The following is a 13493-nucleotide window of genomic DNA, read 5'->3' on the forward strand; positions in this document are numbered from 1 at the left end:
AGAGCTGGAAGTACCTGAGAATCTTCCGGAGAAAGCAACCTCTCAACACCCCTAAGCCTCCCCATCTCAGACCTTGTATCCGCCACGATGGGGAGATGATGTAGGGGACATGAGGAGACCAAAGGAAAGGAAAGGAAAGGAAGAGAGGAGGACTGACTGATTTGTTTTTACAGGATTGGGATTTAGGAATCTGCCTCAAAGGGTGTGGGACAGAGGAAATATCCTGTAGTTCAGCCTGCTGTGGCCCCAAGATTCAGCTCTCAGGTTGGAAGTATTAGAGAGGAAGAGTTCTGATCTGACTATTAAAATATTAGTGCCCTGTAATAACTATGTATCACTATGCTTATGGCTTGCAGTGTATGACAGTGCAGCCTTCTGGTGGTATACAACAGTAATGCACCCTTAGCTCTGTTGGAACAGCCGGGTGGCTGTGGGAAATCAGAAAGAGAGCCCCCAAGCCAGAAGCTTTAGTCTTGTGAGGAGGGGAACATTCCTTCGACATTTACAGCTAATTTAAACCTGATGGGCCATGGTTTGAACCTGTGTAATGGCTTCTGGGCAAGTGTTGCCTGCTGCATTGGTGAAATGAGAACAGAGGCCTATCACATGGGAATTGCTCCTTAGGAGTTGAACTGAGCAGAGTTATGAAAGGTCACCGTGTCAAAGGTCACAATATAAAATCTCCAGGAAAAGCCTTGAAATGAATACTAAATAAAAAATGCACTACTTAGGCTAGATATATGATCCTAGTGAATTACTCTGTAAATGAATGAATTAATTATTAATTAATTAATTAATTATTCAAATTCTGTATTTGGGCTCAATCGAGGACGAGCCAAATGTATCTGATAAATGGACTCACTTCATATTAAATAACTCAATATTTATTCTGTATTCTACCTATAGTGGCCCTGGATGTGGACAGATGTGAGAAGGCTGTGTGAGGGTTAGGGGGCCTAGGAATAGGGCTGGAAGAGCACTAACATGTGGAGGAGCCTCAGGGAGGGCGTCTCCCATGGTCGCTAACTGGCTGCGCTGACGTGGAGGAAACACGACTGTCGCCCAGCGTCCCAATTTTCTGCTTCAGAGGTCCCCAACTTCCCACCAACATGTGCCATGTGCTCCAAAAATCTACTCCTCTGAGATTAACTAAAGCACAAAACATGTAAAGGAACTGCCAGTGTCTTACCGCAAGAATGCAGGCCGTAACATCTTAAAAGACATTCCCCTGTACGCTGCTCTTTATAACTTCAGTTTGGATCCCATGCCAAGGCCCACAGGCTTAATTTGAGAACCTTTAATGGCTTCAATATGACTATTGAAAACACCAATATGGTTTTCAGATAGGGTTTTTGGTACTTAGATACTACGGAAGGCAGCACTTGGAATACACTGGGAATGAAGTTTGGGAATGTTGTATCCAATCCTGAGTCCCCATTCCCCCACTCTTACATCTTAAAAACTCTACCCAAATAAATTAAAATGTATTACAATTATTTTGACAATTCAATCAACAGTATGAGGAGTAACCACAAGACAAACACTGCATCCATTGTGACATCATAGAGCCTCAAGAAGGAAGTTGAGCAGACAGACAAAACCATGGAATTTTTTAACTACTGTACCACACGGCAGTGCTACTCTGTGCAGACAGCATGGCCTGTCAGTGTGTGTGCGCGAGTGTGTGCAAGTGTGCGCGTGTTCATGTGCGTCTGTGTTTAGGAGGGGGATCATGCCATACCCTGGAGGTGGTCAGAGCAACCCATGACCCCATGTACACAAGCTCAATGTGAGCTCAAAAGTGATGTGTCTCTCTCTGCTTTGAGCAATGTCATGTTTGAGCATCACAAGGAGCTATACCATTCCCTTTGGCTATATTTCTGTGTTACACCCAGATTATTACACACATCATTGCTCAATAGACTAAACTTCCAGATGAAATTAGAAACAACTTTGGCTAAAAGAAGATCTCAATGTGAGTAAGGAGGGGTGGATGATGAGTGGAGGGATGCAGGAAGGGAAGAAAAGGGAGAGCGGGTCAGGGGAGGAATGAAGGGGGTGTGGAGGACAGGGGCGTGTGTGTATCTGGTGTCCTGTGAGCTACTCAGAGTAAAGATGAACGGGAGAGAGTGAGAGTGTAAGCTTGCCAAGCAAAGCAGACAAAAACGTGGAAACAGTCTTCTAGCCCCTTCCTCTCTTCCTGTTTCAGCCTGCTCTGTGTTATAACAGCGAAGGACCTACTGCGCATTTAGCTTCAATGGAAGGTTTCACATTTGATGAGCTACATTACTTTTTATGTCAATCCACTTTCTATCGTCCTACCTTTCGCTGGCAATGCTTTTGGCTTCTTGGATGTTGAGAATCAAAACAGAAGCAGCAAACAACCAACAGTAGCCCAGCAACAGAGAATCCCTTTGGTCTTACAGGAATCACAACCAATCGAAACCTCCTAGTAACAAAGTTTTAATTCTTCCTCAGCGCAAGCCTCTCCCATCATGGCTTGGCCTGAAGGCTCACTGACCGGGCTGCTGTACCTGACTGACCACTCTCTGTGCCACACCAGGTGTATCTAAGGCTATATACACATTCCCTGGGGCGGCGTGAGACGGTGACTTGGCCCTATCACATGTCCTCTCTGAAAACCACACACTCTGGATACCAAATATGCCAGCGGGATGCCAGGGGTTGGTGTTGGCATCAGCAGCCGGGCTGGCAAGAGTTTACTTTACTTCATATTTTGCCTGGCCATCTCCATCCCAGCTCCGTGCCAACTCCCCAGCCGGAGCAACAAACCAAATATGTGTATACTCTCACACTCTGTTTCATACCAAATTGACGACTGCGTTCAAACTGATATAATTGAGGTGGTTGTAGCCATTAGGTGTGGGATTGACATTAAGTGGCTGAGCTTGGAATTTTTGTAATTAATTATTACAATTTTATTAAACCTATATTTAACTAGACAAGTCAGTTAAGAACAAATTCTTATTTACAATGACGGCCTTTCACACTTACCCTTCCTTTTCCAGGAAGGGTAAGTGTGAAATGACACACCAATTCCTCTTTTGATTTTATAGCGAGAAAATAGACAGAGCAGTGCTAACCCACTGGGCACAGACGTCATTTCAACATCTAGTTTTGATTTACATTTGGTTGAGTTATCAACTAACGTGAATACAATGTGAAATCAACAAAAAATGTATTTGGATTTAGATTAAAAGTTTTGTGGAAAAAAATGACAAAATTCCCTTGTTGTTGACGACTTTTAGCAAATCCAATCAGTTTTCCATGTTGATTCAACGTCAACACAGATTTTTCTGTTGTTGAAATGACATGGAAACAACACCGATTCAACCAGTTTTCGCCCGGTGGGAAGTAATCATCAAGCATCCTCTTCACAAAAATTCTGCTCTGGCAGGCAAGTTTACTGTAGCAGAGGGCCTGTGCTGCTCAGGCCAGCCATTTGTTGTTTATCGGCTATGGAGCTCGACGTCACACACCACACACAGGGGAGGGAGCCTCTCCAGCAGAGATGCATTATGGGGCATGAGAGCGAGAGGGGGTAACCATCACAAGTGAGGCGGGATACTGGCTATGCTCCCCTGGTGTCCCTTTTCACACTTCAACAGCTTTCTCCCACCTCTCCTCCTCCTCTCCTATCCTCACCCACAGCGGGACAGGCTTTGTGAAGCTCGGAGTCTGTCTCTTGCTCTGTCTGGCAGTAAGTTTAGCAGGAGAGAGCCAGAACAGAGGCCAATGCAGCTCAGGCAGCCTCAGCCCCCCACCCTCATGCCCCCAGGTCTCCTCTCCCCGCCAGCCACAGCAGGGTCGACTGGCCTTACAGGTCAAAGGACTCTGGTCAGGCCAGGAAGCCCTCAGGTCACACAGTCCTGCCTCAAACGAGGAGGAATGCACATGACCAAGGAAGCTACCAACAGAATGGAGGTTAGCGCCTGCCACCAGGGAATTTTTAAATGACAGCACTATTACCACCCTCCTGTACACCCGCGCTCCTTCACCTACCCCACCCCTGCTCCCCTCCTGATGAAAGCCAGGTGTGGGAGCCAGCTGTGGCCCAGCCTGCCTGCCTGTGTTTGGACTGAGCTGAGCACCCCTCCACCTCCACGGCACTGCTCTACCCCCAGAACCACACAGAGGGGCCACCTGGCCTGGCTCTGCTTCCTCAGTTTGCATTTGAGCACCACTTTCTGCCTGGATTAACAGATATTTTATGTCGGGGACCTGCAAGGCCCTGGGATGCTGACTGGGCTGTGGGAAACTAACCTGGATTCACAGGATCACAGGATGATATTTCACTACCTTTGCATAGCAGCACCACGCAAATGTTAGGTGGAATATACTGCCACAGGGCAGTAGGGAACTATGGAAGGGTTGGAAAAGAGACATTGAGCTACATTTAGATTGACAGACCCAGTCAAATGCTGTCTATCAAATCATAATCAGTGGTTGAGGTATTTCTGTATGGGCTGGTTTTTCCAGATAGGCTGACTGACTCACATACAGGCCTTGACTCAAATATTTTAAATGAACTTTACTGCAAGTGTAGGTACTCAGATATACCTAAATGAATAATGCTTCTGAGAAAGATTCTGTGTAGACGTCAACCTCTGCTCTTACTCATACTGATTAGGCTGAGAAAATAACCAGAAAAAAACATTTGAAGGAGTTCTCTCTCAAGTCAGAATTGACCAGAAAGACAGGTCACTCACCACTTCTGTGTTTGTGATTTTGGCCAGCAGGTCTGTAAGACTGTCCCCCCACTGAGACTGGTCACCCGAGTCCAGCTGAAGCCCACAGATAGCCGCTCCAACACTGCCCGTGGCGATCATCGATGGGGGGTACATCGCAAAATTGAAGTCTGTGGGAGGACAAAAAACATGCTGAAGTCATATGACTTTCTAAGACTACATGGCTGTAATGGAGGACACACTATATACACTAATATATATAGTTAAAACTCATTTACATATACCAACTCATCCAGAAATATACACCACAAACACTCCAGGTGAGCCAGCAAAGGCCACTACATTTAGTGAGTGAGATGTGAATAGTTTTCTTAAGTTCACAATTGACACAATAAGGGTACAGACAGACACGTTCCCCCTAGAGACAATCTGATAGGCTAATCTGGTGGTCATAAATAATCGCCTTTAGCACTGGCTCCCACTAATGACCAGGACCCTGGGTAATGAGGGTTCACTTGGCTTGTAAAGGAGCTGAAAGGCAAACCCTTCCACCCCGCTGCCCCTCTACCCCCCTGTCCCAGTCAACCTCCTGGTCCGGCCCCTTTTCTTCCAGCTCCTGAGTAAACCGTGTGCTGTCTGAAAAAAGCCCCATAGCGCTTGGAAAGGGTGGAATAAAGAGCCACAGTCCCTCTGCCAATGCTCACTGCTGTAGGTCCTTTTCCACGTGTGGTCGCAGGCGTGCGTCTCAAAGACCAATAACCTTGTTAGCTCCCCTCACTGTCATTCATAATGCAAATAAGATAGCTTGTGAACAGGCCACTGGCCACCAGGAAGGCCACTGGCAGAGAGGGAGAGGAAAAGATTTTAAAAACTCCTAGGTTAAGACTCCTTCTGGGTTGTTACACGAAAAGAGTGCCTTTTGCATCCCTTTGATATTTTAAGTGGAAATGGTGCACCAATATTGCATTTTAAAAGCCTGTTATATTAAACAAAGATTTAAAGTGGAACTGACAGCATTTTAGCAACATGAAAGAATATTAAAATCTGTTCATATACACCCCATGGAAAACGAACACTTTTTGAAAATATTTTCTGACAAGTGACCACTTAGATGTGGTCATTTTCACATTTTCATCAATTCTTAGAATGTTTTGCAATTACGTATAGTTAAGGCATTTGTGAAAATACTATAGCAATATGGAGTGGGAAAGTAACCATGAGTTTGGACAATTAATAGAGACACTGCAGTAAATAAAACCTAATAAAACCATCTGTCTCGTCCTGGACCGGAGTCTACGCAGATTGCTGCGCCATAGCCAATCAAAGATACACTCTTAGAAAAAAGGGATCCAAAAGGGTTATTTGGCTGTCCCCGTAGGAGAACCCTTTTTGGTTCCAGGTAGAACCCTTTTGGGTTCCATGTAGAACCCTCTGTGGAAAGGGTTTTTACATCGAACGGAAAAGGGTTCTTTCTACCTGGAACCAAAAAGGGTTCTTTCTACCTGGAACTAAAAAGGGTTCTTTAAAAGGGTGTCCAATGGGGAGAGCCGAAGAACACTTTTTTTTTTTTTTTACAAGAGTGTACAAACAACCATGAAAAGGTAAGCACTCTCTCCCTCAGTTATGCACATCAACAACAAGATCAACAACTAATGCTAGCCAGAGCAAGATGATCTAACATCTAACGGAACATTAGATAAACCCTCTCAAACTTTTTCAGCTAGTTGGCCATCAAAATTGCACTGATAAATGATAGGGAATAGTAACTTCATTGCCCTTACAGAGCTGGTTAGGCTGTTTGCATGTTATCTAGAGTGTTCGTGACTAACTATTACTTTTTTGCCTTGGTTTACTGAGACCGGTCCTATTCAGCAGGTGTTGCATGTTCATTAAGTGATTTTGTGCTCTGGCAAGACGAGAGTACTCTGAAATCAGAGTAGATAGCCTGAGCGAATTTGCAAATGCAAGAGATATGCTAACTGGATAACAGTCGTTCAAGTTCAGCATAGCTGCTGAACCTTTCTTGCTAGCTAACCAAATGACACTTGCGTCTCTAGCTGTGTAGCCACCAAAAAAAGTAAGTTACTCACCTACTCCTCCAATGACATGATATCCTCCTAGCAGCTATCTAGCTAACGTTAGGCTTTGTACTTTTAGCTTGCCCCCTAAATAAATACGCTAGCCTACTAGCAACGTTATGACTGACTTGTAATCATTGACCTTGCTAGTTTGAATGTATTGACATTCCTAGCCTTCGTTACATTCGTCTGTTTTTGTAAAAAATATTGTGTAATTGAAACTGAAACAAATGTATTGGTGAATTATATGAATCATGCATTGAACAGCATCGATCTATTCTGACAACAATGCCTTAATGAACGTCATGGAATGTTGAGTCAACCGATTTTAAAACCTCTTAGAAAGTTGGTTTTGTAGCATGAACTGGGAGTTTGATATTTTTGACTGATATGAATGCCTGTTTCCAAGTTGTTAGATGCCATTTCCATTTTAATATAGACCACATGGAGAATTCAATAAATCAGATGTTTTATATGAATAAAGACTTTCTAAAGTCCAACAATTGTGCATTTTGACATGGCTCTCTGTGCACTCTCTGTGCTCTCTCTGTGCTCTCTCTGTGCTCTCTCTGTGCTCTCTCTGTGCCTTCTAGGAAGATTTCAACCCACTTTACCCCATAATGTCTCCAAGTTTTCACCATCATTGTAAAGCCCTAGTTATTTTGTTGCTTTGACAAAGTTATTTCTGAAGATTATTATTTATTTCATGTGATTAGTGATTAATATACGTCTGTCCCTCATTTTAAGGTCAACCCAGTTATGTGAACTGAATTCTCGTTTTAAATTGGTTAAACTATTCCTTTTTTTAATTCAAAAGAAAAATGTAACATCTAATAGTGAAATCACAGCGTAAAAGCAGTTTAGCTGGCCATTTTCTGGTGTTTTGTGGTAAAGCACAACACGTCAACCCCGTTACCCATATATAGGCTAGAAATGTTTTAACAATTAACATTTTCCTGTGAAGCTTGGGTTCAATTTTCACTCCCTGTTGCACAAGAAGCTTTCATTCCCCATGTAACAAGGGGATTAATGGCTGATTTAAGATTAAATCGTCAACCCTGTTGCAGCCAACCCTGTTACTTTAACAGCCACTTACTATAGTCATTTTCTGAGATGGGAAAACATGATTTTTTTGTATGATGAATGTGTGCTCTTTATGGCAGAATGTAAAAATTAGGTGAAATCAACCGTTGTTTCTTTTACCAAGTTACACTTCTCAGAAGTCCCTGAATTGCTTAAACAACTGTTCTACTCCTTTAATTTGTCTGTCTGCTCTCTGCCCCCCTTTTCCATCAGTTTCAATACCTTCTCCCTATTGCTCCACTCACTCTGTCTCTCTCACTTTTACCGTATTTTTTAATATATATATTTTTTTAGAAACAAGCTCCTCTGAATGGCACAGATGCCCAGCTCTTTGTTGCAGCCAGTGATTTGTATTTGCGACAATTTTTTTGTGTGCATATTAATTGGGTGCAGCCAGTAGCTGAGAGAGGATAAGCAGGAGAGTGTGGCTCCATTGTCTGAAGTCATCACCTCATTTCACCCAATTGAGAGACCCGGCAACAGACCCTCTCCGCTGATACCAATTCAATCCGACAACTGTACAAAAAGCAGTAGAGGGGGGACTGTGGTTCTGGGGAGAGTAGGGACAAGGGGGAGAGTAGTGGGTGGGGGGGCATCGCTCTGCTGCACATCGCTCTCTAGTCTGTGTCCAGACCCTTGTGAGTTTTTGGAAGAAGAAAAGAGTCGGTCTCCCTCCCACGTCCTCACACCTCCATCCACAGCTATTCCTCTGTAGCTGGGCCACCTTTGGGCTTGAGGAATGGACAGAGCCATAGAGAAGCAGCCGATGCATTAACATATTGCCATATTCAATAGCAAAAGCAAAAGCAAACTGTGTGTGTGTGCAATGGCTCTCTCTCTCCAAATCAAAGAGGTAGGTCCTTTGAGAGCTGCTGGAGCAGCCCCTCACTGCCTTTTTAACATGCAGAGCCAGAAGCTTTCTCATCTTGTGGCTCAGTGTTGACAAATAAATTAACTTATTATACACCCCTGTGTTAGCTGCTGGTCGACTGCCACGGGCTGATTTATTAATGACAACCTCCACAAAACAGGAAAGAGGGCACAGAGCCCTGAGCACCACATCAGCACTTTACCAGCACAGCTTTTTGTAGTGAAAAAGGGACAAAGACATATATGTGTACACACACACACACACGGAGCCTAAGTGGAGCAGTGGGCAGCAAGCTGAATTTTGGCCCCGGAGGACAAGACAGGTCTGTTGCAGAACAAGGGTCATCGACGGAGGCTGCCACTCTGGGGCTGGTGGGCCAGTGGTGAGTGCTGTGTATGGGGGGGAAGAATGGCTGTATTTCAGGCTAGCCTAATTGATATTCATGCTGAGGATAAAATGTGTATGTAGCTGAGTGGGGACGCCTGTGATAGAAAGCTCAGTGAGTAGCGGCTGACTGGCCCTGCCTGCAGGCCTCTCACCCCCTCCACTCCACTCTGCTCACCCAGCCTGCCTGCCATACTCACCAAGGCCAACTCCTGGGTGGGTGAGATGCACTGTATACACATTTAACTTGTAGATTTATAAAAGCTGGAAACTTAAGTTTTTTTTCTTGTGCAATAAATCAATAGACTGTTCTATACAGATGCAAAGTTTGTGTGTTTTTTACTGGGTTCCATTTTGAGGACCTGGGCCCTGTTGATTGATTAAGGTCATAGACAAACATCATTTTGAGACTGGCATTATGCTGTTTCTCACCACTAATGGAGTGGACCAGGTAGTCAAAAAAACAACATTTACAGACGTAGCTTACAGTCTGGCTAAACCGCTCTCGGTCAGAGAGGAGAGGCACTACAAACAACTGTGAACCTCCTGACTTTTATTGCAGTATGTCTTACTACTGTTGCATAGAAAGTGAGAGTTAATTTTCTAGGAAAGAATCATCTGACATTCTTATCTTGGCAGGTTTCATAACTTTGCTTATTCCATAAGAACACATCTACTCCAATTTTTTAGAAGAAATGGTTTGGGTCACCACGGCACAGCCTCAAAGGCACATTGATTTGCCAGAAACAAAAACAGGAATCCTCCTTAACGGTTGGATCCTGTAACAACTTGCTTCAGTGTTGCACCACCGAGACCCAGAGACTTGAGCAACAGCACTCAGGCCTGGCGTGGGAGGAAGCAGACCCCTCTGAACTGGAAGAACATGAATTGGCAGCTTTCGTTTGGAGCCCAGTTAGAATCCCTCATCCATGACTTTCTGTAGTTGAGTTTCGTTTCCAGACAGTATTCGACCGATAAAATTGTATAAACAGCTGAGGAATAGCCGACCGACGCATCTTTACCTAGAAACTCCAGCTGTGCTCTGGGAGACTTCTTGTGTTATGAGAACATCATTCATGTCAAACCCCACCAGCCACTAACATGTACTTGACTTCCAAACCTCAGATGTTATTTTCAGTGGTTAATCTGTGCCCTTAGAAAATCACTTCCTGTTAGGACAACTGCAACGTCCACACATTCATTGTTTGGCTTTATGGTGGATGTTAAAAAGGCCAGCCCTTACGGTACGTTTCGACCAGAAGTGGTGCCTCCGCTTGACATCACTACAACTCCAAAAGATTGGCAGCTTCGTGGGCGTGGGTGTAGGCGTGAATCTATTCAAGTAAATAATTAAATACATTTTGAAAATTAAAAAAAAACAATGTATTAGCTAGCTACAGGAGGCCAGTGTGTAGGCTAATGAACTGATCGTTAGCTAGCTAGCTAACCAACTCTACATACTAGAGCTAGTTAACTTCATATTAGCTTATTATCATGGTGTAAGCCTATTTATCATTGTAAATTAAAAACTTGTGCTCCAAATATGTTTGTAGATAACAGCAATGGAAGAGGGTGAAAGGATTTTCTGCTCCAGCTTTCAGAAAAGGGAGTAGGTATACTAGTTAGATAGGGCAGGTTGTGCGATGAGATTATGCAAATATCTCTAGTTTTAATCCCTAGACAGGAAAACTATGAAGACAGAAAGAGATAATAGTCAGGGCTATCTAATTGTAATACAATTATGCCTGTTTCTTTGTGATGTCTGTCCTCAGATAAGGAGAGCTGTGAAAGCCTGTCTGCAGAGGAGGTCCCAGTGAATGTCCCAAGAGACTGCTGGCACATCCTTGTATGTCATGGGTTGAATGTGTTATGTTAACAAATGTTGTATACAACAATACAGTTAAAAGTCACACACAAATTATAGGCTACAACCATATTACAACTGTAGCAGGCCAATCCTTCTTCTGCATGTACACTGTATGCTGTGTGTGCAGACTTATGTTACAGCCCGGCACTAACACACCTGATTAAACTAATCAAACCTAATGAATTGGTAATAATGTGTATTATTGCTGGGCTGAAATAGAAGCCTGCTCACCCAGTTGGTCAGGGAGTAGAGCAAGGTTGGCCAACTCTGGTATGGACATTTTGGTTCACCTGAAATTATGCTTTTGTCATAATAGCCTACTTACTAAGATGTCTAACATTTACAACATGTAGATTATTTGTACATTTTGAAATTATATTTTGATTCACTCAATGTTGATTCATGGAAGTGAAGTGTTTAAACTTGTTTAAAACATTATTCAAGACGAACTAGTGTCAATGTTCATTCATCACAGATCAATATTCTGCAATAAAAAAAAAAGGTATGAAGGGGATCTGTCTCTAATTTGTGTTTCTATGTTGCTTTCTCAAATGAACATTACATTCTTGTCTAGTTGTGAGCCCTCTCATTTAAAATGGTACCAGTAGATAATGTATATGAGGCTAACCATAAGACAGATTTTCTACCACATTATTCTGACATGAAATTGTTTAGTGCAAATCTAACCCTTCCATTTTGGAGGATCGCAGAGATGTTGGTGTTGATGGTGGGTAAAGAGAGATTTGCACAACAATGTTTGCAAGTCAAAGACACAATTTCCTTTTCCCAAAGTACCCATTCATGTGCATTTAGGCCTATGTATTTTACAGGAAGTGAGCTATAATCATCATTGTCATGACACCAGTATAACTAAAGAGCCATAAGCTATACTATATGAGAATCATAATGTTAAGATACCATAATCCAATTGGTAGCATATTACATGGGACATTCATGCTTAGTGTATCATTTACAATGTTATAATGTGTGCTACTGGTGATTTCTAACCTTTGGTAGGCACATTTCACAATACAATTTACTCAACACATTTACAAAATGGTGGCTTTGATCACAGCTTTGAGGTTTGGGTTGCTTGATGTTCATAGCTAGCTAGCTAGCAGCACAAGCAAACATCATTGGGCATATCTCTCTTCACCTACCATTAACACCAACAATTCGCTACAATCCTCCATGCCATTGACCTTATTTTGTGTCTGTATTCTAGCAAAGTAAAATCATATAGAATTTGAAAAACAGACAGCGATGATTGGCTTTCCTACACCTTTTTTTGGTTGTACTTGCCCGGAACTAATGACAGACGTAACAGTGTTTCATGAACGGAAGATTTTCCTCACATGATTGGTTAACGGCAGTGGTGGCCGCATGCAATTTGCATAAAGTAGAGCAGAGCTGAACCTTTTCTATAGCTCCGCTCACCTTCCCAAAATCCTCTGCGCATTGCTCCACGTGCTCCCATTGAAAAGGAATGGGGTGGAACTTCGTCTGGTGAATTGGGAAGTGGTGGAAACACTACCTTAGTCTGCAGTTTCAGCACCCCTGAACAAGGAGTTTGTTGTACTTACCCAACACCCCTTGTTTTTTTATTAGTGGTAGCTACAAGCCCCCCCCACCCCACACTTGTATCAGCCAATCACAGTTTGCCGAAGCCCTGTGTACCTCACTAAACCCCGCTCCTGCCGTCAGAGTGAGACAGTGGTCAGAAGATAATTAACTGTTTCTTAAAAGCATATGTATTTGACCTGTGTTTAGTGCGTGCATCTAAGTGTAAGTACTGTGACATGTCATGCTAGCCCATTATGTTGTCTACCACATGCAGTGGCCACCCATCATTCAGGGAAAAGCCTATAGCGCTCTGCTAGTGCCCTGTTCTACATGGCCCTCCCGGATCAGCCTGGAGTATTTTTCAGTGGAAGTCTGGCCGCCCCCAGGTTTTCTGATGTGGTGTTGATAACCACAGTGAGGCGAGGCTAGTTCAGGACATACCATTCTATGACACACCGTGTATCACATTCCTGTGTGCACACTGTGAGGAAGCTTCCTCTAGCCTCATGGATGGATGCTGCAGATTAATCAGACATCAATGGAGTTGGAGCGGACGGAGAGAGGAGGTTCATTAGTTGGAAGAGGAGGAGAAATATTTGTTGGAAGCTCTGACAAATCAAATCAGAAGCTTTCTCTGTCAACAAACACGGGTATAGAATTAAAGACCTACGCCATGCAGTCCCAGTGGATTCTGAATCCCACCTCTAGTAAAGTAGTCAGATGGAGCTGATTATTAGACAGGTTCAGGCCTATCTGCTTCGTACCCCAACTAGTAATGCGCGGGTTGACTCATAACCCGCAGTCCCTACGGTTATATCCATGTGGATGAAGGGCACGTGAGTGAAGGGCGGGTTGAATACAGAGAAAACAATACCTTAAAAAAGCCATAAATGTCATTCTTGTGCAATTTATATCTATAGGCTACATTGAGGTTCTTT

At 43.4% G+C, this 13493-nt stretch overlaps 1 protein-coding gene across 5 annotated transcripts in view; it reads right to left on the reverse strand.

The window, feature by feature from the left end:
- LOC139374627 (G1/S-specific cyclin-D2-like) overlaps positions 1-13493 on the reverse strand; it is a 270693-nt gene that overhangs the window by 6609 nt on the left and 250591 nt on the right. For all 5 annotated transcript variants that reach the window (XM_071115694.1, XM_071115663.1, XM_071115670.1 and 2 more), the window contains one exon: positions 4731-4879. In XM_071115694.1, the coding sequence (XP_070971795.1) occupies positions 4731-4879 (149 nt within the window). The remainder of the gene's footprint in view (positions 1-4730; positions 4880-13493) is intronic.

Source organism: Oncorhynchus clarkii, chromosome 2 (genome assembly GCF_045791955.1).
Source record: "Oncorhynchus clarkii lewisi isolate Uvic-CL-2024 chromosome 2, UVic_Ocla_1.0, whole genome shotgun sequence".
Taxonomy (NCBI): domain Eukaryota; kingdom Metazoa; phylum Chordata; class Actinopteri; order Salmoniformes; family Salmonidae; genus Oncorhynchus; species Oncorhynchus clarkii.